The sequence below is a fragment of the Pseudopipra pipra genome, chromosome 16 (assembly GCF_036250125.1).
Source record: "Pseudopipra pipra isolate bDixPip1 chromosome 16, bDixPip1.hap1, whole genome shotgun sequence".
NCBI lineage: Eukaryota > Metazoa > Chordata > Aves > Passeriformes > Pipridae > Pseudopipra > Pseudopipra pipra.
The window spans coordinates 15568570-15591829 of NC_087564.1; the positions used below are offsets into that span (position 1 = coordinate 15568570).

General features: G+C 55.2%; 2 protein-coding genes across 4 annotated transcripts in view; one reads left to right on the plus strand and one right to left on the minus strand.

The window, feature by feature from the left end:
• NHERF2 (NHERF family PDZ scaffold protein 2) overlaps positions 1-16378 on the plus strand; it is a 33294-nt gene extending 16916 nt beyond the window's left edge. For both annotated transcript variants that reach the window (XM_064673417.1, XM_064673418.1), the window contains exons 3-7: positions 6494-6670; positions 8625-8778; positions 10973-11016; positions 11585-11647; positions 13758-16378. In XM_064673417.1, the coding sequence (XP_064529487.1) occupies positions 6494-6670; positions 8625-8778; positions 10973-11016; positions 11585-11647; positions 13758-13916 (597 nt within the window). In that variant the 3' untranslated portion in view covers positions 13917-16378. The remainder of the gene's footprint in view (positions 1-6493; positions 6671-8624; positions 8779-10972; positions 11017-11584; positions 11648-13757) is intronic.
• Positions 16379-17169: 791 nt separating this feature from the next.
• NTHL1 (nth like DNA glycosylase 1) lies at positions 17170-23245 on the minus strand. 2 transcript variants are annotated; one of them, XR_010434773.1, is made up of 6 exons: positions 23146-23245; positions 22162-22394; positions 20251-20421; positions 19731-19890; positions 18249-18395; positions 17170-17661 (listed from the first exon to the last, which is right to left on the minus strand). XR_010434773.1 is itself a non-coding variant. In XM_064673420.1 (6 exons), the coding sequence occupies exons 1-6, from the start codon at positions 23198-23200 to the stop codon at positions 17538-17540; spliced, it is 849 nt and encodes a 282-aa protein (XP_064529490.1). In that variant the 5' UTR covers positions 23201-23245; the 3' UTR covers positions 17170-17537. The 2 variants fall into 2 exon arrangements, 1 of the variants encoding a protein (XP_064529490.1); XM_064673420.1 differs by having other exon boundaries at positions 18249-18354.
• Positions 23246-23260: the final 15 nt, after the last annotated feature.

The following is a 23260-nucleotide window of genomic DNA, read 5'->3' on the forward strand; positions in this document are numbered from 1 at the left end:
CAGCCTGGTGCTGACATGGAGCTGTGACACGGTGGCACAGTTTGTGCCGTCACCATCAGGACCCTGCAACACCCCCCTCTCCTTCTGGTGATATTTAAGGTAACTCTGCTGGCTTTAAGCTCTGGAAAAAGCTATTTGGAGGCAGCTCAGCTGTGTTTGTGCTCATCCTCTTCTCTCGGGACAGCGATGACTTTGGACACTCTGCAGTCCCCGTTTGTCCCTGGGAGCACCCAAAACTTTCTCCTGGCTGTAGGGATGTGGAGGTGGCAGCACTCCTGCTTGGGAGATGTTGGGAAGGAGTTTACAGTGAGTGTCACTGGGCTGTCAGGTCTGCACTGGAGGAATGACATGGGATTTTCCTCCTTTGACCGCAGCTGTTGAAGCCGAAACACCTCGGGAACGGGGCGGGTGCTAATTAGAGTTGTGGCTGTATAAAAATGGAAGCAGGTTGTTTACTGGTCCTGCCCGAGGATTTATTCCTGACCTGGCTGTGGAAAACCTGTGACTTACCCCCTTTTGCCAGTGCCAGGGGGTCTCTGGGTGCTGGAACTGCCACCTTTCTCCCCAGTCCCAGCTCTGGCCCTGCAGGGAACATCTGCTTGTGGTTCGGTGGGCCTGGCGTCCCCCCAGCCCCGTCTCCCCCTCCCCCTCCGTTATTTATAGCATTTCCCCAACATCTGGAGTTTGAGCCGCCCCGGCGCTGGCTGACTCCGAGCCGAGGGATGGAGCTGGGTGAGAGTGTGTGGCCGGAGGGACATGGGGGGAGGGAGGGAGGGAATGAGCCCCGAGCCCTTCCCAGCAGCGTGGGGGGGCAGCATCCCAGAATCCCAGTGAGGAGCTGAGGACCGTGGGGGGGTTGGGGAGCCCCGGGAGCGTCCTTGCTCTGCTTTTCCCAGCAGTGGGGGTGATGGGAGAGCTGCTGTGTCCTTGCCCCACAGTGCAGACCTGGGGGTGCTGTGCCTGCCCCTCGCAGCGCTGCCAGCCCTTGGTCCCACTCTCTAGATGGGTTTTGAGGCTCCTTTGACATTTGCTGTCAGCTGTGTTCCCCCCTCCCCAAAAGTGTCACCGAGGGCCCCTGGCCCCAGGGGATGCAGGGCTACAATAGCCCCCTTTCTGGTGCTGCTTTAATGGGAAAACTTGAGTCATTCCTGGGGGAAGAGAAATGAAACCCAGCCCTGCTAGAGCAGGCGGCGGATCCCTGGCACGGCAGTGAATGGAGGCAGCAATCCCGCTTCAGCCGTGGCACGATCCCAAAGCTGCCTGGTTCTCATGGCAAGCAGGGCTGTGGGTGCTGCTGGCAGCCACGGTGGGGGCTCCTGCTTCTTCCAGCTTTCCTCACCTTTGCAGTGTGTAAGACAGCAGGTTTTCACCTCTCCCCTCCCCAGATCAGGGTGACAAACATCTGCTTGAAGTTAAGTGCATCCCTAAATCCGAGCAAAGGCAGCAGCCTTTGAGGTTCCAACAGAACTGTGGTAATAATGCTGGCAGTTAAAGCTTGCCCAAGGCTCGGCTCAGCTCCCAGCATAACCAGTACTGCCAAGGGAGGGTGCCCCTGTCAGAGGGGTTTAAATGGACCTCTTGTTCTGGTGGTGCTGTGGCCCCTGGGCCCCCTTTCCTGGCTCCTTCCAGGCTCCCAGAGTTGTCCCTTGGTCCTCTGCCTGCTGGGGTTTGGATTTGGGTCAGGGTCCTGCACTTCTCCTCCACAACCCCTAAAGGTGGCTGTGCATCCCCTCCCATCCCTTGGTGGCCACTGCCTGCAGTGGAGAATCCAAAGTGCAGGGGATGGAGAGGCCCCAGCTGGAGGCAAGACAGTGGGAATGGACTCTGAGGCTCTGAGCAGTGTCCCCTGTCCCCCCAGGACATCTCGGTGTCCTGAGGTGGCCCCAGGGCAGGACGGGCCCCTGGTGTCCCCCAGCCCTGGTGGGTTGTGCTGCAGAGATTTGATTTTCAGGGAGTGAAGGAGCCATTTTCTGTCCGAAACCACATGGAAAAGGAGAGGAAACGCCACGGGAGCTGACTTAAAAGAAAATATGTTAGCAATGTGAATTAGGCAGGAATGCTCCTGCCTGGGTTTTCTCCAGCTCTGCCGAGCAGAGGCGGAAAGGTTTGACATGTCGCCGATCCGGAGCCTGGAGTGCATCCAGGTGCAGTTCCCGACAGTGGCAACTGGAGCCTGTTTGGCTGCCCCCAGGAAATGGCAAAGCCCCTGGGATGGGCATGGAGGGATGGGCTGGTGCCAGGAGCAGGGTGAGGTGGTCCCAGGCAGGACTGAGCCGATTAGGGCCGAGCCCTGATCTCTGGGGATGACGCTGTGACAGGGTGACCGTCACTCCCAGCACGTGAGCTCGGCTGAGTTTGAGCAAATCCCCGATTCCCTGGGACACCACGCACTTCCCAGCTGTGCTGAGTGTCCCTTGAGCCTTGGAGGGGGTTTGGGGTGACCCCCTGCGCTGAGGGGCTCGGCAGCATCGTGGCCTTGGTGCGTGGGCCTGCAGGACCCACCAGGATCCCAGGGAGGATGGTACCGACCCGGCCTCGGCCGCTAGATTAGCTCTGTGTCTGTGTCTGTGTCTGTGTGTTGTCCTCCTTGTCCTCCTCCTCTCCTGGAGGACCCAGGAGAACTGAACCAGGTGTCCACACTGGCACTGGTTTTTATTCTCAGAGTAAAACCCTAAAACATAGCATTTCAAGGCATTTTAGCCCATTGTGGGCACGTGTTTGTAGGGCAGAGGGGCTGGAGATGGTCCTGGGACTTGGCCAGTGCTGTCTCTGAGCATCCTGGGTGTGGAGATACCTGTGGCTGTTCCTGCAGCTTTTTGGGCTGGTCTTTGAAAAGCCCTTTTTTGTCCCCATTCCTGCTCACAGTGGGGCTGTGGAGGGATGGTGTGAAGGTGCAGGTTGGTTTTGTGAGTCTCACCTTTGGAAAGCGGTGGGATCAGGACGAGGGGAGCGAGTGGTTGTCCCTGTCCCAAAACTGGGGCTCAGGGTCAGCCGTGGCAGTGAGCGAGTCTCTGGCACCAGTGACCTCGTGATGGTGTGTCGAGGAGGGACTTTTGCAGGGGCAGGTGGGTTTGGTTGGGTAACAGAGCTTGAGGGGCTGCTCTGCTGCCCCTCAAAACCCAGGAGGTGGGTTTGTTTTCTTTTGGTGCTGCTGGGAGTGGATTCTGCTTGCATGGAGGCTGGCACAGCTAATTACTGGTGTGGAAACCCCTCGTGAATCGGAGCTGGTGACATTTGTGGTGCCAGCTCCAGGTGTCTGAAATGGGAATGGTCCTGGTCACTGCAGGGACCTGCATGAGGTGGCACAAAGCCAGTGCTGCGGTATCCTGGTGAGCCTGGGGGTGTCCCTGGAGGACTCTGGTCAGGGGTATCTCTGGGGGACCCCAATGAGCTGGAGGTTGTCCCTGGAAGATCCCCAGTAAGCCAAGGGGTGTCCCCAGGGGACCCCAGTTCCCAACAGCAGTGCTGGAAACTCTAAGGGAAATAAAAAATCAAATGCTGCAAGAGTTGCTATGAGATTGTGAGAGCTGGCAACACCCAACTAGGGTTTTTTTTTATTTTATTGGAAGTGTTTCATTGTTATTTAATGTCTTGTTTGTGCATTTTTAAATGGACCAGCTTGAACTGTGCTTCCGAAACCATTTTCCTTTTGATATGCCGATGGTTTGTCTCAAGCAGCAGCTCCAGGGATGGGGTGGCAGTGCAGCTTGTCCAGGCAGTGTTTATCTACACACACCCCTTGGATGGTACAGACTGGGATGCTTGTAGGTGGAGTGTGCCTTGCCATTTCATTCCTCCTTAATCCAGTTTATTAAATTAATGGCCACTGGTAGAATCCGAATTCCTAGAAAAAAAAATTGCTTCATTTTGCAATTTTTTTTAAAAATTTTTTTTTTTGCAGGCAAATAGACAAAAAAATAGAGTTCGTTTTTGTTGCTTTATAGTATCCATGTGAATGTAACTTAATCCAAATTGGCTTTCAAGTCCCTGGCGTGTGAAAGGCAGCGAAGCCTCCTCCGGAGCAGGACCGGAGTGTTTCTGCAGGCGGGTTCCTGGGAAGCCCAGATAACGTGCTGCTGTTCCAGGGAACGCTTTGTGGCAGGGTTTGGATTTCACAAAGGCCAAATTCCCCCTGGGAGCTTAGGAAATATCTTCCCAGAACACAACCAGGGAAACGTTGGCACGGGTGAAAAAGAAAATAGAGAGCAGAGCTGGCAGGAGAGGCAGCGGCTCCGTGTCAGTGGGGGAGTCTGAGCAGGGGGGAAGCGAGGGGAGTGTCAGCGTTTGCTTAATCCCAGAGAGGGGCTTTGCAGAGCTCAGCTCCAAGACCTGTTTTTTCCAGCAGCCAAGGATTGCGTTAGTCAGGAGGTTTAAGAGCCCGGTGAAAGCCCTGGATCATCTCTGCGGGACGATAAGCAGTTTTGCCTGAGGATTTCTGCTCAGAACAGATGCTGAATTGAGATTATTTTATATATATATATACTTAAAAATAAATATCTTGAATTCGACCCAGTTAAGGACCTTAAATTCAAGATTTTGGGGTGAAAGCAGCACAAGCCCACGTAGGACATGGCACCGGTCACCACCCTCGCAGCCAAAGGGATCCTGCAGTGGAGCTTTCCCCTGTGTGGTTTAATTATTGAGTAACTTGATTTCACTGGTGATCCCAGGGGATCCCCACGGGCAGATACACCCTGGTGTGTCCCCAGGGGATCCCCACGCTGGGGCAGCACCCACAGTGCAGCATTTTTGGGGTGATTTTCTCAGTGACTTCTCTCAGTGTTTTCCCTCTGCTGCCAGAGCTCTGACCCTGCGAAAACGGAGCAAGAGGAAAACCGTTTAAAAAGGTCCTTTTTAAACCTGAATAGGTGACCTCAGGTTCATTTTGGTGATCCCAGCCACGTTGCCCTCAGCTTGTGGCACATGCCCCCTTGTCCTGCCGCACAGAGCCCCGAGTGTCCTTTAAGGTCACGCGAATCCGACCCTCTTGGGCCGGTTGAATCATTTCCTGTTTTCCTCAGTTTTTGAAGAACTCGGAGGCAGGCTGGAAATGTTTGCAGATAGGGTGAACCCGCTGCTCTGGGGCCATGGGAAAAGTCCAGGGGTGTTAAATGTGCAGAGGGAGAGGATGAGGGTGCGGGGCTGCTCCTGGCTTGTGGGGCTGAGGTGCTTGGGAGCCCCATCCTGGTCTGGGTTTTTGCACTGATAATTTTTCCCCTTTAAGAACTGATCTGGAATTGAGGTGTCAACACCAAGAGCTGATTTTTAATAAAAGACTCTTGGCAAGTGAGTCTCTGTAAAGTTCCAGAACAAGTGGAACTTGCAGTGGGTCTGAGTGTGCCCCAATGCCCATGACGGGTGTTGCTGGTGGTGACCCTCGTGTGTCAGCAGATTTTGGGGAATTTGGTGCTCAGCACCCTCAGGTGGTCAAGGTGCCCCTCCTGTGTTAGAGAAAAGCTGTCTGGACACAATCCTCAGTGATGTGCTCTAGGGACCTCTGCCTGAAAAGGGAGGTTGGACTTAGATAACCTCCAATGGCCCCTTTCAGCCTGAACCATTCTGTGTGTTAGGGTTGATCATCTTGTGTCCCTGTTTCTTCCTGGATGCTGAGATTGAGCTGATCAGGCTGGTACTGAACCCTGATGCACCACTGTCCCTCCTGGGCATTGAAGCTATGGCCAAAATTGCCCACAGAAGTGGCTGCCCCATCTCTGGAAGTGTCCAAGGCCAGGTTGGACGGGGCTTGGAGCAACCTGGGACCGTGGAAGGTGTCCCTGCTCATGGCAGGGGGTGGAATGAAATGATCTTTAAGGTCCCTTCCAACTCAAACCATTCTGTGTTTCTATGAAAATTCCATCCCTCAGCACAGGACATCCCCAGGGGTGACCACTCTGTGTGCCCCCACTTTGTCCTCCTTTGTAAAATCCCTCCTTGAGGGGATGAAGGAGTTGGGATCACCCCATGGTGACTGAGCCATGACATTCTGCACAAGCTCAGCCCTCCCGTGCTGGGGGACCTGTTGGACTTTGGGGTTTGTCATCCCAGACCCCCCCGCTGGGAGGTGATGGCACCCGCGGGCGATGCCGGTGTCACCAGGATCAAGGGCGTGGTGCTGCCTTAAATAAATAAGTGAGGTTAATCCCGGGTCTGGGTGAGCCTGGGCGAAGCAGAACTCGGCCTTGGATCCTCCCTGCCTGGGGCTCGGCCGCTGCCGGGGGGGTCCCGGCGTGCGGGTGGGTTTATCTGGGCTGCTCCTGGTGAAGGAAATGCATTTTTTGTTTTGTTTTAATTTTTCTGGAGTGGTTTTGGACAATTGGTTTTCTAAAATAGGCTCAATGAGAGGAAATTCATTTGTTAACCTGTCCCTGTGCAGAGGACGGAGGCAGATAGGGCGCTTCCTCCTTTATTTATGGTCACCTCTGCCTTGGAGCGAACCAAACCCATCAGTTAACCCCCGTGTCTTGTCCCCCCCGCCCCCTCCTCTCTTGATCAGGATTTAAATGGACAGAAGGAGCTGTGCCCACGTCTCTGCCACCTGAAGAAAGGCCCCAATGGTTACGGCTTCAACCTGCACAGCGAGAAGTCCCGGCCGGGGCAGTTCATCCGCTCGGTCGATCCCGACTCTCCGGCTTCCCGAGCGGGGCTGCGGCCCCAGGACCGGCTGGTGGAGGTAACGGGGTGGGACACACGTTGGGGGGAGGAGGGACAGCAGCAGTGATGGGACCCTCGGGAAGCCTGAAGCTGAAACAGACCCCATCTCGTGACCTTTTCCGCCAGATCCCCCCCAATATTCCTCTGTAATTCTGAGCTGTAGGATGGGGGTGCCCTGGCAGTGGCTTTGTGCTCCTTCTTCTCGTGCCAGGTGGGCATTTGTGAGCACTGAAATGTAGATGGAATCACAGAATAGAATCGTGGAACTGTTTAGGCTGGAAAAGTCCTCTAAAACCATCAAGTCCAACTGTTCTCCAGCACTGCCAAGGCCACCACTGCCCCATGTCCCCAGGATGCTGTGCCATCCCCAGGATGCTGTGCCATCCCCAGGATGCTGTGCCATCCCCAGGATGCTGTGCCATCGTGGGGACCCATCCCCAGGATGCTGTGCCATCGTGGGGACCCATCCCCAGGATGCTGTGCCATCGTGGGGACCCATCCCCAGGATGCTGTGCCATCGTGGGGACCCATCCCCAGGATGCTGTGCCATCGTGGGGACTGAGCCACGGCCCTCGCTGCTGGTTCAGAGATGGAATGGGATTAGCACTCCTGGAGGAGCGTGAGTTGGGAAAACACCCAGACCAAAGCACTTCCCTGCTTTCCAGCCCTGTGAATAATTATTCCCCAGCCAGTGGGAGCTGCTGCCTCTTCCCAGCACCTGAAAGTTTAATGCTGGGAGCAGCGTGGGGCCGGGGCCGGGAGCAGGGCACCGGTGGCAGCGGCTCCTGGCGAGGGGTTGTGTTATTTATTGATGGGCTTGGCCCAGTGCCTGGCACACACAAAGCAGCGTGGGGTGAGCTGGAGAGCTTGGAAACCCAATCCCCTCCCTGCCTGCTCTTTAGGGCTTGGATAAATATTTGATGCCCCCACCAGCCATGTGCCAGGGAGGGGGGGAGAGCAGCCCTGAGCCTCCTGGCCCAACCCAACCAGGGGTGAGCACTGGGCACGGATCGGGGTGACCTGCAGTAGCAGGATTGTGCTGTCAGGGATGGAGTGGGGTTATGAGCCAGCAGCTGAGGTTGGCAGCACCTGGAGCAAGGTGCAAAGCCCGGGAATGAGGTTCCTTTTGATCCCAGCCCTTGCAGCTGTGCCTTCAGGACCAGGGGGAACCTGGCTGTCCACAAAGGGGAGCCCAAAGTTTGGAGCTGGCCCAGCTCAGGCTCTGCAATGTCCTCCTGCCTTGTCCCTTGGCATCCAGGAGCAGCAGCCACGGCTCTGAGTCCTGCTGAGGCTGTTGGGGCCCTTCCTGTGGGACAAAGGGTGATTCATTCCCACCAAACAATGCCCCTGAATCACAATTGTCCCCTCACTGTGGGGAACAATTGGGAGCAGAGGATCATGTTCCCTGCAGGTCCTGACTCGCACGCAGGGAAGGGAGAGATGAATCCGTGTGGCAGGCACAGGCATTCACCCATCAGGAACACAGAAAATCCATGGATTTCCATCAGAAAGAGATGAAGGATGGCTCAGTGGTGGCACAGGACACACCAGTGGCACCCAGCCTGTGCCCATGCTTGGTTGCACCCCACAGGCAACCTGAGATTCCTGGGGCACATCCAGGGGAAGGCTGGGTTTGACACCACTAAAGAGGGCAGGGAGAGCATTTTGGTGGGACTGGGGTGGTAGTGGAGCCTGGGGTCTGTGATTCCCAATGGCTGTGTTTGGGACACAGGCAGAGATGTGCAGTAACACGGAGGATGCTCTGGGAGAGGCACTGGGGGGTTTAGGAGGCCATGGCTGGCTTGAGAGGGGCAAGGAAAAAAGCCCAAAGCCTTCCATCATCCCAACAGAAATTAAAAAAGGAAAATCCCATCCCTTAGGGAAAGAGGGGGCTGTTCTGGGGGTCTGTGAGCCAGGAGCGGCATCTCTGCTGCAGGGGCACAGGTCTGGGTTCTGATGCTGTGGCTTTGCAGGTGAACGGCATAAACGTGGAAGGCCTGCGGCACTCGGAGGTGGTGTCCCACATCAAATCCAGGGAGAACGAAGCCAGGCTCCTGGTGGTGGACCCCGAAACAGATGAATACTTCAAGAAGCTGGGGGTGACCCCCACGGAGGAGCACACCAAAGGTGAGGCCTTCCTTTCCCAGGGTGGCCCTGTGGCGTTCCCATGACTCACCGTGCCACGGGTGGGATCTCAGGAGCGAGGGAGAGTCACGTTTCCCTTCTGTCTCATCCCTCAGTGGTTTCCTGAGCACCACCCAGCTATTTATAAATAGTGAGAATACACCCTAATCCAGGCAAAAAACAGTTTGTTACTTTTACATTGTGAATAATTAACTTAGGAACTCGCTGCCATGAAGTGACTGAGGCGTGGTGGGATTTGGGAGGAGCCTTCAAAGCCAGGTTGGATGGGGCTCGGAGGAACCTGGTCTAGTGGAAAGTGTCTCTGCCCATGGCAGGGGGTTGGAATGGGATGGACTTTAAGATCCCTTCCAATCCAAACCATTCCAGGATTTTGCATGGTTCTACGGACTGTCGGTCTTTGCTCCGGCGAAGGAACCCGAGGGTGCTTGGACAGCCACGGAGCGAAGCCTCTGTGAGCAGGGGGGAGGGTTTCACGCCGGGTGATCACGGCCTGGCTGCTGCAGGAAAGTTTTCCTCACTGCTGAAACCTGGCAGGGAAAGCTGCCCGGCCGCTCCCAACCTGCTGTGTCCCGGCTGGGAGGGAGCACTCCCAGGCTGGCCTGGCCCCCACCCCGGCTCAGCGGGGAGCTCTGTTCCCAGGACAGCTGTTCCTTATCTGCTCCCGGGGTGCTCAATGGGCAGATTTGTCCCCAGAAGTGGGTCAGACGGCGCTGGGAGCGCGTGGGGCGAGCGCGGTGTCAGATGCTCCGCGGGGTCCCAGGAGGAGCCGGGGCCGTCTGCTGGCACCAGCCATAAAGGAGCCCTTGTTCCCAGGGTGGGGATGGAGCTGGAGCCATGGATCCGCTGGGAGGGTGGGTGGGTGGGTGCTCCAGCCCCTGCCTTGGCCCTGCAGCACTCGCTGCATTCAGCAGAGCCCGGGGGTTGGGTCTGCCTGGGCAGTGACGGCACCTGAGCCGGTGACAAAGTGCTCTGGTAGATTCTGTTGTTTGCAGGGTAAGAGGAAATAATAATTGTACCCTTTAATCAAACTGCTTTGACCTCAAACTGACCATTTCCAAGCCTTACAGCTGATCCTGAGCACCTCAACCTTTAAGCCAATGAGTGGATTTTAAGACTTTTCAGGATTAAGGAAATATGAAAGTATTTCTAGACACGGCTCGTTTTGAAATTACTTTTTTCCTTAAAGTCCAGTTCCGCTTTAGTGTCCCTTGTGATTTGAAGCTTGCTTCCTTTTAAATTATTTAAAATTTATCTTCTTATGATACCAGAGGCCTTAACATACTTCTGCTGTGAGCTGACTCTCCTAATGCCCATTGCTCAGAGCTCGTTGTACTCTGAACACGAGTCCAGCATTCAATATGTTTAAATATTTAAGGACCCAAATGCCACAACTGAGGTTTTTGCACTAGCATGCTCTCAAAAAGAAGATTTAGGTTTCTTTTTCTAAACACTGCTTTGCCCCAGGAACCCCTGCAGTGAATGTGGCCTCCAGATTGGTCTGTAGGGAAGCATCCATGCTCAGCATAATTCAGTTATTAATCTCATCACAATTAACACATCTGTTCGTCTGGGACAGATGAGACATGATAATGCCTGGGGCAATGGCTTGATCATTGTGACTGGCAGCTTAAATGCATTAAATGTGCCATAGTGTGGGATATTATTAGTGTAAATCACTGGAAGGGAGCAAAAAAAAGTCCGGGGTGCCTGGGGAGTGGGTTGTTTGCCACACACTGTTGTGACACCACCGAGATGCTGATTGTGGTGCAGAATTTTGAGCTGTTTTTTTAAGGTTTTTAATTAAGCAACTTCTGAAGACAAATTCATAATGGTCAAAAAAATGGCAGTGTGCTGCAGTTAAGGCTTGTAGAAGGTTACTTAGTCCCCTTCCTAAAAGGTGTTTTCTTCTGGTGAAAACAGGGTGAAACTGGGGGAATTCAGGGAAATCTGCAACAGTGTGGCTTCTGAGGGGCAAGGGAGAGTGGAGAGGCTTCTGTGTGGGCAGGGAAACAGCCCAGGACAAAGCCAAGAGACAGGATGAGCTGGTGGGGTGGGCAGGGGAGGAGGCAGGTGTGGGATGGCAGGTGGGTGATGCTGAGGGGATGCTTTCCTGGGCCCTGAGGATCCCAGGAATGCCAGCTGAGGGTGTTCACTGTGTTTCTCCTGTGTTGTGCAGGGGTGGTGCCTCAGCCCATGACAAACGGATCCGCACAGACCCAGGTGGGTGCTGCCCTGCCCCGGGATGTGCCCATGGCCGGGGGGAGCTGGGCTGGCTGGGAGTGTGTTGGAGTGATCAGGGGGGATCAGGGGTCTTTCCTTGGCTCCCACCTGTGCCAGGTGAGCCTGGTGGGATGACTCTCCAGCCTGGAGAGCAGGGGGATGCTCAGAACATCCCCAAGGCTCATTTAGCTCAGCTTTGCTGCTGCTGGCTGGTTTTAATTGCTCCCCACTGCAGCTTTAATTCAGGGGTCAAACAAAGCTGGTTTCAGCCCCGTGCAATCCCCATGACAGAGGGAGGAGGTGGGTGACATCCTGGTACTGGCAGGATGCTCTTCTTGGTGTGGGGGATGTGGGAGAGCAGCAGCTGTTCTGGGAAATCCAGGGAGATCCTGTGTGTGCTGGGTCAGCAGGACCATCCCCTCCAGGCTCTGTTCCCATCCCTGGAGGGACCCAACAGAGTAGTGGGGTGTCTGTCCCCACCAGGCTGGAGCATTTTTCCACCTGGCTTTTTGCTTTTTGTCTAAATCTGTCTTTGCACAAACCAGATTAACATTTTCATTTCCCCCAGCTGAACGGAGGATCCACATCTTCATCTCACAGTGACCTGCAGAGTCCTGGGAAGGAATCAGAGGTAAAACCCCAAACACTCCCCCTCCCTTTTACACCCTGGTGTAGGTACAAACCTGCCTTATGATGCTGTGTATGGACATGTTTTCACTTTGTTTCCCAGACTTGGGTTCACTTGTATCCACCCAGCAGCCAAAATCCAGAGTTTTCTCCCATCCCCTGCACTGTGGATGAGTGTGGATAAATCCAGGATGGATGATACATAACTCCTTCTTGTGGCTGATTGAGGGCTCAGGACCCTCGGGGTGATGTTCCTTCCCCTCTTTGTCCTGGGGACAGAACAGCTCATGGGGGTCACGTGGCCTCTCCCATCAGCAGCAGATGCTCCATGAGGGGATGAGTTTTGGAAGGGTGTGGTTGTGTCCTGGCTCTGGGAGGACTCTTGTCCCTTGGGGCATCATGACCTCAGGGAGGAGGTGGCTCTGCTCCAGATGTCCAGGGTTAAGGGCAGCAAGTTAATTATCCCCTTGCTGGGCAGTGACTCCTGCCTGAGGAGATTGAAGGGAGGTGTGAGATGAAAGGGTGTCTGCAGAGTTTGGGATCTTAAGTGTAGTTACACTGGCAAGCTCCAGGACTGGAGGCTGGGAAGCTGGGGGTAGCAGCGCTGGGAGGCTCCAGTGCTGCTGCCAGGACCAAGGCAGGCAAAAATTTGAAAAAGCCAAATTACTTTTAGTTTGGAGCACAATGAATTTGTCACGGTTTTTAAAGGAGCTGCTCAGGATGGGAGGAGCTGGATTTGGTGACTGGCAGGGCTGGGGGGGTTTCTCTGGAGGAGCCTGGCCCAACACCTCAGTGAAGGGGCAGAACTTGCTAGATAAGGTGAAGGGGTAACCTGATTTAGCAGGTTTTCTTCTCTTAAAATAAGAAGTAGGGGATTTGTAAAGTGCTCAAAAAATTATCTTTAGCACGTGATTCTGCTAGAAATAAAGGAATGTCTCCCTGCAGGTGCTCTGTGGGGTCTCTGCTGTGCTGTCCCCTGCCCCAGGACATTTGGGAGCAGGAATCTGACAGCAGCAGTGCTCACAGGGCCTCTCTGAGCACCCACAGCCTCTGTGGGACACCAGCTGTGGCTGAGCTGTGGCCAAACGCCTGCAGTCTGGCATCTCCATTTCTCTCTGAGCATTAAATAATACATGTCCTGCTCCAATGGCTGCTGCTGTTGGAAAAGCAGGCTGTGTCCCAGTGGTGAGCACAGCCATTCCCCCCCTGGAGTCACCTTTGGGCTGTTTCAGGGGTCACTGCACGAGAAGTCAGAGTCCCTGGGGTGGAAAAACTGGAAAACTGGTCCCAGTGCTGGAGCACAGGGGTTCCTCCCACAGTCACTGTTGGGCTGTTTCAGGGCTTGCTGTCCCACCCCTGTGTAAGAAGCCCGAGTCCTGGGGCTGCTGAGGGGGTTGTCTGAGCTCAGTTTGGGTCAGTTTGCTTTTGTTAAGCCACAGCTTAACAGCCAGAGCTGTTATCTCGCTGTGCTGGTGGAAGGCCCTGCCCATGGTTATCAGCAGGGTTTGTGCAATCATTATTTTGGAGCTGGGCATGTGTGGTGGGGCAGCAGTGCCAGCAGGAAAACTTTAAAATGTTTCCTGGAAACTGAAGGTCTCCACTCTGTGTGTCTGCCCACTCCTGACACGAGTGCAGCCCTGCAGCTCCGGGTGCAGCCTCTGCCCCAAACCCCCCTGGGCACTTCCCCCCTGCCTGGCTCCAGGCAGCAAGCAGGAGATTTGGATTGTGCCCATGATGGAGCTGCTGGTGGTGCTTCCCAGGCCTGGGGGGTTTGAGGGGCTCAGAGACCCCAACAGGAGAGTAAAAGTGTTTTGGTCAGGACACTAACTGCACCCTGAGGGATGTGGGGATGTGGTGCTGCAGCACCATCAGGGTCAGGATTGGTGGATTGGGGTGTCTGGCACATGGGGTTTCTGCCTTGCTGCAGTGGCTTTAGAAAGAAGAGTTAAATGTGGGGATTGGTCACAGGTTGGGCTCGGTGATCTTGGAGCTCTTTTCCAACCTCAGTGACTCTGGGATTCTGTGAGATGCCTCTCTGGGGTGGAACACTGTGGGACACCACGTCCTTCTGGGGGCCTGCCTGGGGTGACTCCTCCTCTGCACTCTCCCCCCAGGACGGAGACGGGGACAAGAAGGACCCGTTTGAGGAGAGCGGGCTGAGCCTGAGCCCCACGGCCGCCGAGGCCAAGGAGAAGGTGAGGGCCAAGCGGGTGAAGAAGCGAGCGCCGCAGATGGACTGGAACAAGAAACGGGAGATTTTCAGCAATTTCTGAGCCTGGCTGGTGGTGCCACCACCGCCCTCCTCCCGCCCAGCCCGGACGTTTCTGAGGTGCCTACGCCCTGTCCTTCAGTGTCCACGTGAGATGCTTTGTGCTCTGCTCTTCACTGGTTGCTTTTACAAGGCGTATTTTAAAGCCCTTTTTATTTTTATTTTTTATTATTATTATTATTGTTATTATTATTATTGTTGTTACTCACCAGCGATTCTCATAAGAAAAATGTGACCAAAGCTCCTTTTCTTGCTTGCTCTTGAGCCCGGCTCTGGCTGCCCACCATCCCCCGTTCCTATGAGAAAGGACTGGAAGAATTTTAACTCTTGTTTCCTGAATCATTTAGGCTTCTGTTACTTCTTTTTTTTATTTTTTTATTTAGGGGTGTTTGTTTTGGTTTTTTTGTGGGTATCCCAGAGTGAGCCCCATGGGATGCTCTGTGCCCCTGTGCAAACATCTCATGGCTCGTGGTGGGTGCCCACAGGGTGGGGTGTACTTGGCACCCCCTCCCTGGCACCCCGTGTCCAGCATTAGCTGATCCCACGATGGGAAAATGGACTGTGGCTGGAAATGGCTCCTGTTGGCTTTGCTATTGAAGCGAAAACGTTTGTTTTGTTGTTTTTGTTGTTTTTTTTTAATCAAGTCCCATATGTTTCCAGTTAGTTTAGGAACTTCCCTCCCACCAGCAGCTCCTGCCCCGGCAATAAAAGCCCCTTTTTCATCCTCGACAGCTCTGCAGAGGGGAGAGGGCAGGATTTAAAACCCAGCCCCAGCACAGCCCTCACCACCTGCAGCCGTGGAAGGCAGGGAGGGGGCCGGTCCTGTCCTGCTGCGCACGGAGACCGGAGACACAGGATGCTACAAAAACCTCTTTGGACAGACCTGGAAGTGAGGACAAGCCAGCTCTGCTTCCAGGGGGGAAGGTGGGGCTGTGGCTCGAGCTGCGGGCTTGGTGTTGGGAAGCGGGGCTGGGCTGGGGATGGTGCTGGAGTGTGTGTGGGTCCCACCTGGGCTGGGATTTGGTGCCTCCAGCCTGTGAGTGTGTTTTGCCGTTGGAAGGGCATCCTCCAAAGCTGTGGGTCTCCGTGGGGCTGGAGAAGAAGCTGGCAGTGGTGTGATGGAATGGGCAGTTGCTTTGGTGTTCTGTGGCCTCCTCCAAGGCCCCGCTCATGGCATCTGAGCCTCTCACGTGTATCTTTAAAGCATTACAGATTAAGCCCATTTCGGCTCTTTATGGCTTGCCTTTGGCTGTGTGAGGGAAGGTGCCTCAGCTGAACTGCACCACTCACAGGTAGCAGAGGTGTGTTACCGGGGCAGTGTCCGGCTGTGACAGGGCTGTCCCGCTCCCTCCCGTGCTCCAGCAGCAATCCCAGCCCGGGCTGGGAAGGGACTGGGCACAGCAGGACAGTGGAGCACAAACCCCCTTTTCCCAGCTGAAAGCAAACAGCAGCAATCAGCTGGCTATCAGTGACTCACAAACAGAGCTGTGATTGTGCCCTGCCTCACTCCAGCACTGCTGAGATAAAAGCCCTTGGGTTAGTCAGCGTGCTACGGACATGGGAACGGCTCTGCGCGTGTTTCCTAAGGTATTTCCAAAATACGGAGCTAAAAGGTGCCTTATACCATTCTCTGCTCTCCTCAGCAGCAGGCTGGGGCTCAGCACGGGATGTTTGGCTTCCCCATGGGGAGCAGCTGATGCCTGTGGCTCCTTGCTGCTGGTAGGAGAGCATGGAGAGCCTCAGGGGTGCAGGAGATGATTTCTCTTTAGGAAAGTTATCTTTTAGGGTTGTGGATGGGCTGAACAGGTTGCAGATAATGACTTTGGAGAGGAACTGGTGCAGGTGTTTGGCTATCAGTGACAGACAGGCAGTGGGATCAGGGGGCATGTGGAGAGGTTGCCTCCCCTCAGGGCTCTGCCATTAAGACACCGCTTTCCTACCCCTCCTCAAGTTACCTGCTCTCTTTTGGGCCCCCAAAATAGGATCTTCTATCAATGGGTAATGTTTGGAAGGAGCTCTTTTCCATGGTGTGCACGTTGCTTCCCGTGCCCGCATCGCCAAACCCCGGCAGTGCCCGGGCTGCACAGGGCAGAGCATTCCCAGGACACCCTGATACAGCTCAGAGAGCAAAGACCTGTTGTAAATACCCCATTTCTCATCCAAGACTGCTGTAGTTGAGGTGGGGGGAGAAAAAAAGAACATGTAGTTTTGAATGCAGATCAAAAGAAATCAGGTGTGCAAACCCATACTGATAAGATTTAAAATCTTAATCTCTGCTTAGTCCATGGAAACTGCTCCTGGTTGAAGCGTTACCATATTCCTGACATCTTGTAGCTCAGTAGTAATTATTCAGTTCCTGTACATTTAACTTGGAAAAAAAAATCAATAAAAGTATAAGGCTGTCAGCTGCATTGCAAAACCATAATGTACACTGTAATGTCAGTAATAAACTTGGTCTCCCATGTACCCAGGACTTATCTGCTCGTTCCTCAGCTGCTGCAGGGAACTTCAGAGCGGAATTGTAGCCGCCTTTAGCACATTATAAACTTTGCTTCCTCCCTGGCCCGCTTAAAGAGGAGCTGAAATTATTCCTTTGAAGCTCCACAATGAAGTCAGCACTGCCCTTTCTTTGAAGAACAAAACAGGGGTGGTGGTGTCCCTTCTGGCAGCTCCTGAGGACACCAGCCTGGCTCCTGTGGCCACTGTAACCCTTGCTGGCACACTGGCTCATCTGTTCCTGTGTGACTCCCTGCTCTTCTGCTGCCAGGACCCAAAGGCTTGTCCAGGCAGTGATCACCTCTGGTGCTGGCTCTGGAAGGCTTCAACTGTGCCTTAAAATCACAGAATCACTGAGGTTGGAAAAGCCCTCCAAAATCATAGAGTCCCCCCTGTGCCCCATCCCCACCTTGTCCCCCAGCCCAGAGCACTCGGTGCCACATTCAGTCCTTCCTTGGACACCTCCAGGGATGGGGACTCCTCCACCTCCCTGGGCAGCCCCTTCCAAGGCCTGACCACCCTTTCTGTGAAGAAATTCTTCCTGATGTCCAACCTGAACCCTCTGCTTGAGGCTGTTTCCTCGTTGTCCTGTTGACACCACACCTTGTTGTGGCAGAGCCCTTGGCAACCCGGGCTGGCAGGTGGCTGGCAGGGGTGTGCTGCCTGCTCCCAGCTGGCAGGGCTGGTTGCCATGGTCTCAGCTTTGCTGAGGTCACCCACGCCCTCCTCTCCCTGCCCTGTGTCACACAAACGCCAGCAAATCCCGTGGGTGCAAAAAAACTCCCACCACCTTTATTAAATGTGTATTTACAAGCAGCAGCAAGTCCCTGAGGACAAAGCTTTTCTCTACAGTGACTCAGTGTGGCACAGCTGGGCCCTGCTGAGGCATTCACACAGGCTGGAGCCTCCAGCACTGGCACAGCAGGACTGCTGCACTCTCCAAGCCCCTTTTTCTCCTCGAGAGCTGAGCCAGCAGCTGCTCCCTCCTGAGATGCTGAGCTGGCTCCAGCAGCTCCTGTTCCCTGCAGTCACACAGCCAGCCCCGTGCAAGGCCCAGCTTTACCAGGGCCCAGCTCAGCTGCTGCTCAGCCCAAGCAGCTTTGTGGCTCTCCAAAGGCTGGATGATCCCTCAGTGTTTCTTGGCAGCTGGGCAAATGTCCTGATTGAGGCACTGGCTGCAGCGAGGGTTCACAGGCAGGCAGGTCTGCTGGCCAAAGCCCACCAGGAGCCAGTTGATCTCCCTCCAGAGATCCCTGCAGTGAGAGGAGAAACATGAGCATTCCTATACAGCTGCTCAGAGGGGTTAGAGAGCAGCCTGTGCTGTTTGAGGATCCCTTTCCCCTACTGCCTGTCCTTCCTGGCTTTCCGAGGAGCCTGGAGGCAACTCCCAGCCTTTCCTGATCCCTGCTAGGAACAGCCCTCCCAATCTTTCCAGATCCTGCTGGTTTGGGTGGGAGCAAAGGACAATGACACCAAGTGCCTGTGGTCATTCCCTTGTGCCAAGGCATGTGCCAGGTGTGGAGATGTCCCTGTATACCTATCAGCTGGCATTTGATACTGAAAATTAAACATGTGAAGGCCAGAATTCAGCCCTGGGCTGATACTGCTGTGGCTCAGCAAGGTCCTGGGTGGAAAAGCACACGGTAAACTTGTCAGGGCAAAAATCAGGGCAAGAACTCCAGATGCACTAATGGTGACTGATACATCTGACAGTCAGGACACACCCAAGAAGCTGAGATGCTGCTGCTGCTGCAGCTCTCTGGGAGAGGAGAAAGACATGCAACTAGTCCCAAAATGCTGGAAGCAGGATTGTGTGCAGCCATGGCTCCTGCAGCCTCACCTGGGCAGCCAGTCCTCCAGTGCCACCCGAGTCTCCTCAGGATACTTGGTCTCCTTCTGCACCCACTTCAGCCTGTTGGTGATCCTGTGCACGTGGGTGTCCACAGCTGGGAAGGGAGAGCCCAGAGTTTAGGTGGGGCAGAGACACCTGAACGGAGAGAGCACAGCCAAGAGCTGCCTGTCACAGCCCACCAGGCCCAGGGCCCTGCAAGGCTTCCCCTGCAGGCAGCAGGAACAGGCAGGTGGAATGGGAGAGGAGGGGAGGGGAGACTCACTCGAAGAACAAACGTGTCGTCTTCCTCCCAGGCCCAGAGCCAAAAGCATTTGGGATGGATATCTCTCCCCACGCTCACACAATCCGAGCCAGCCTCCCTCCAAAGGTTCCCCTGCTCCAGTGGAGCAGGCACAGGGCAGCGTGTTCCCCATTCCCTTCCTCCCTACGTCCTCATCCTCCCGGTGTTTCAGCTGATGTTACACAAATTGCAATCTCTGCCCCTTCGTTTACTTACCCAGATGGAAAACACATTTCATAATACCCACCAGCACAGGAGGGTTTGGGAGGCTTAAACAAGTGTTTATAAAGTGCTTTGAGCTAAAAGGCTCTGAATGCAAAGTGTATTATTGTTAGATCAGCAGTGATAAACCTGTCTCTAGGGCTAATTGGGCAAAACTCAGGAAATTACTGTAAACAGGAAGACTAAGCCTTGCTTCCTAAATCAAAACTGAGCACACAATTATTTGGAAAACACTTGGCTAGTTTGGCTGCTTCTGAACTTCCCTCCCCCACAGCAGGGAGAACAACAGACCCCAAGGGCTGTCAAATGTAGAGCAAGAGCCACGGTTTGTCCAGCTGACGGTCCCCCGTGGGGCTGCAGGATCCAGCTCCTGCCCACGCCGGCCTCCAGCACTCACTGATCGGGTCACACCACTCCTGGCTTCCCCACGGCTCTTCCATGAAGCAGCAAATCAGTCTGGATATTAATCTGTCCCCAGGGACCCCAGGCTGGGACCTGCAGGTGATCTGCCAACAGCTCCCCGGGCACAGCTCTGCCCCTCCTGCACTCGCTGCTCGACAGACAAGGTAAGTCTGGAGCATCCCTGTGCTGAGGGGAGACTGCAGGAGCTGGGCCTGGTTAGTCTGGAGAAGAGAAGGCTGAGAGGGGATCCCATCAATCCAGACAAATATCTCCAAGGGGTGTCAGAGGATGGTGCCAGACTCTGGTCAGTGGTGCCAGTGACAGGACAAGGAGCGATGGCCATAAACTAAACCACAACAAGTTCCATCTCAACATGAGGAAGAACTCTGCATGGAGGGTGGCAGAACAGCTGCCCAGGGAGGGTCTCTAGACGTTCCAACCCCACCTGGTGAAATGAAGGAATGCTACCAGGGTCCTCGGGCAGGAGCTGCAATGCTTCCCCTCTGCCCAGGGAATGGATCAGGCAGGATTTAGGAGAGGAATGGGAAAAACACAGTCCAACCTACCTATCCCAGACACACTGTCCCAGGCAATGTCCATGGCCAAGTGGGCCATTTTGGGCCCAACCCCTGGCAGCTGCACCAGCTCCTCCACAGTGCTCGGGATGTCACCTCCATATTTCTGCTTCAGGATGGCTGTCGTCTGCTTTATGTACTTCACCTTGTTCTGGGAAACCAAGGGGAAAGGCACAAAATTCAAGCTGCCCTCCAATACAGGGCAAAGAGACAAGAAAATGAACCATTCCTAAATGTGTTCTACAGGTAAGGCCACACATGGGAGCTGTGGAGGGGAGACAGATCCTTGATTTCTCCTTGGAATTAAAACGCTGAGAGCTGGTAGCTCCAACCTCCCTGCACGCTGCAGGCTCTGCAGCCAACAATCTCATCTGGCTGGGAATGCAAAGTGCCAAAATTGGTGTAAAATCCAGCCTGCAGCCTGACTCCAGGGGGAAGATCCCCTCAGGGAAGGGCACACAGGCCGAGTCCCAGCACGGGGGGCTCCTCTGCCTCGTGATCCCACACTCACCCTCCAGAACCCCACGGGATAGATGATCTGGCCCAGCGTGGCATCGTCCATCTGCAGGACGCTGTCGACGGTGAGGCCGCGCTGGCGCAGGCGCAGCATCGCAGCCGATGTCACCTGGTCCTTGGTCTGGCTGGACAACATCAGCGACAGCAGCACCTGGTAGCGCATGACCTGGGGGAAAGGAGGCTGTGAGACCCCCTGAGAACTCCAGAGCCACCTCCAGGGCTCGGCTCTCCCATCCAGCACCATCTGCAGTCCAGTGCAGGATATGCTCCTGCCCTGGTTCAGCTGTATCCACCTACAAGAGACTGGAAGGGTGCAACAGGAATAATCCAGAGCCTGGATAATTCCATCACACAATTCAAGGAGAAAAGAAACACCTTCCATCTCAGCTGTCAGCATCCGTGAAAGGGCAGGGAGCAGCTCTGTCTGCTGGGATCTCACATCCAAAGACACCAGTACTGAGCCATAAAGAGCCAAAGCTTTTCCTGAGGATGGGATTCTCAGAATGCACAGGATGCACAAGTACAAATGCCCAATGACTTTTCATGCAACTCCTGCTCTAAGCAGCTTCTGAGAATCCCATCCCTTTCTCACTAGGCTTCAGTAGGAACTGGGTATCTGGCTCCAGTGAGCTCCTTATGGAACCAAATCTGCAGGTCTGTGATGACAGAGACTGGGAGATGAAGGACAAACCCAGAAGTTCCTCTGCTGCTGCCCCACAAGATTTAGCCAGGCCACCCACCTCCTATTTCCCAATTATTTTTCTCCAGATGTGATTCTGTCCCCACCAGAACTAGGAGGATGATGCAACTAACCTGGAATGACCCAGGATAAAATGGGACACAATCCTTTCTCCAGCTCTCGTACAAAGTTTATAAAACCACAGGTGCTCCAGGAAAATTCCCTGAGTGCATGGAAGTAGGATGATCTCTGAGTACCAGGAAATGGTGTGAGGAGCTGAGGGTTAAAGCATCCACTTTTTCTTGGAAACAAGAACCCCGCTTCCCTAGGGAAGAGGAGTTATTTCCGTGTGCTGCACCGTTCCCTTGGCCCCGCAGCTGCCAGCCCACATGGCTGTGGAGCGTGTGACACTGTCCGGATCCAGGGTCAGAGCTCATCCTTCTCCCCAGGGATCCAACCCACGGCATGATGCCAGCAGCAAGGACAGCATTCCATGTGCTGAGGCTGTGCAGCTGTGTCTTCCAGACCCCTCCTTCAGAGCCCAGCAGGTCCTGCTGCTCCTCTGAGCCTGCCCATGGGTGATCCCCCCATTCCCACCCAGGGACTCCCACTGCTCCTCTGAGCCTGCCCATGGGAGATCCCCCCATTCCCCCTCCAGTGCCAAGCACGGAGTGCAGCCCTGCAGCCCAGGTCCCACCATGCCTTTGTTTTTTGTACTGATGCCAACGGTCCCCTCAGAGGGAGGTGACATCTGCGTGGCCTTTGATTGTGTTCCTGGGCTTGGGAAGCATGGAGCCATCCCATCACCACCTTTCCTTCCAAAAAGCATCCCTTAACAGTGGATCATGAGAGGGGAGGAGGCCATCCTACAGAGGTTTTTAAGGGAAAAAGGGACATGGCTTCATGCCTTGCTAGACTGCCCCAGAAGACAGCACTGCCCCTCATATCCATGACCTCCCATGAGACCAACCCCAGCCCAGAGTCCTGATCCACCCCATGTTTATTTTTCTGCTCTGGAAATATCCCAAGTGGGACAACATCCAGGGGCAACACGAGGATCAGGGAGGCCGGGGTCGTGTCTTCCTGTGCCTGACGGAGTAGGCAGCAGGATGCTGTTCCCTGTGGAAGTGCTGTTCCCTGTGGAAGTGCTGTTCCTTGTGGAAGTGCTGTTCCCCTTGGAGGTGCTGTTCCCTGTGGAGGTGCTGTTCCCTCTGGAGGTGCTGTTACCTGTGGAGGTGCACTGCTGTCATAGCACTTCTGCACTCCCATCTCATCCACAGGAGCATCTCTGTTCCTCCTCATCTCCCGGATACGCTCCAGCTGCTCCTGCCAGTCCCTGGGCTCCCAGCGTGGTCTCTGGGGCTCAACACCATCCCCCTGCCCAGGCTCATAGGCAATGGCGATGCTCTTCCTTCTCCTGCTGCGCCTCGGGATGCTGGGGGTGCCATGGGTCTGGCTCGCTGCAAGGGATGGAAGAGAGACTCCAGGCTTGAGGAAAGGCGCCTTTGTCTCCCACAGAGCCCAGTGACGGCCCCAATGTGCCACCAACCACCCAGGGGACCCTGACCTGGGCTGAACTCACCCTCCCCATAGTCTTAACCCAGTAGCAACACCTCACACCTACCCAGCCCTGCCCAGAGCCAGCACGGGGCAAGGGAAGGCTGGAAGGAGCTGGGAGACAGGTGACAACAGGTGACATCGTGGGGTCACATGTCACACTATGGGGACACAAACACAGGTGAGGCAGCTGAAGAAGCATCCCCAGGGCCTCTCCCAGGACCAGCCACCGGGCAGTGCCACATCCCGGGCTGCGAGAGGGATGTGACAAGGACACCCAGCCCCTGTCCCAGCGGGACCCTCACTGCCCCTGGTGCAGCACCAAGCTCCGTACCCAGCAAGGGTGCCCATCAGCCCCGATCCTCCCCTCTCCCGTACCCCGAGAAGCGCCGATCTCCCCCTCTCCCTACCTTCGATCCCCTTCTCCCATAACCCCGATCCCCCCTCCCGCACCCCGATCCTCCCTCCCCCCATACCTCTGATCCCCTCTCCCGTACCCCGATCGCTCTGTCCGTACCCCCGATCCCCGATCCCTCTCCCGTACCCCCGAACCCCCCTGTCCCTGATCTCCCTCTCCCGTACCCCGATCCCTCTGTCCGTACCCCCGATCCCCCTCCCGTACCCCCCTGCCCTGTCCCTGTGCCCAGTCCGTACCCGCGTTCCCCCCGGCCGGGCCGAGCCGCCGCAGCCCGGCCCTGCCCGCACACATGGCGGACCCGCGAACTACCGGGCCCGGAGCGCTCCGGGGCCGCCGGAACGGGCGGGACTT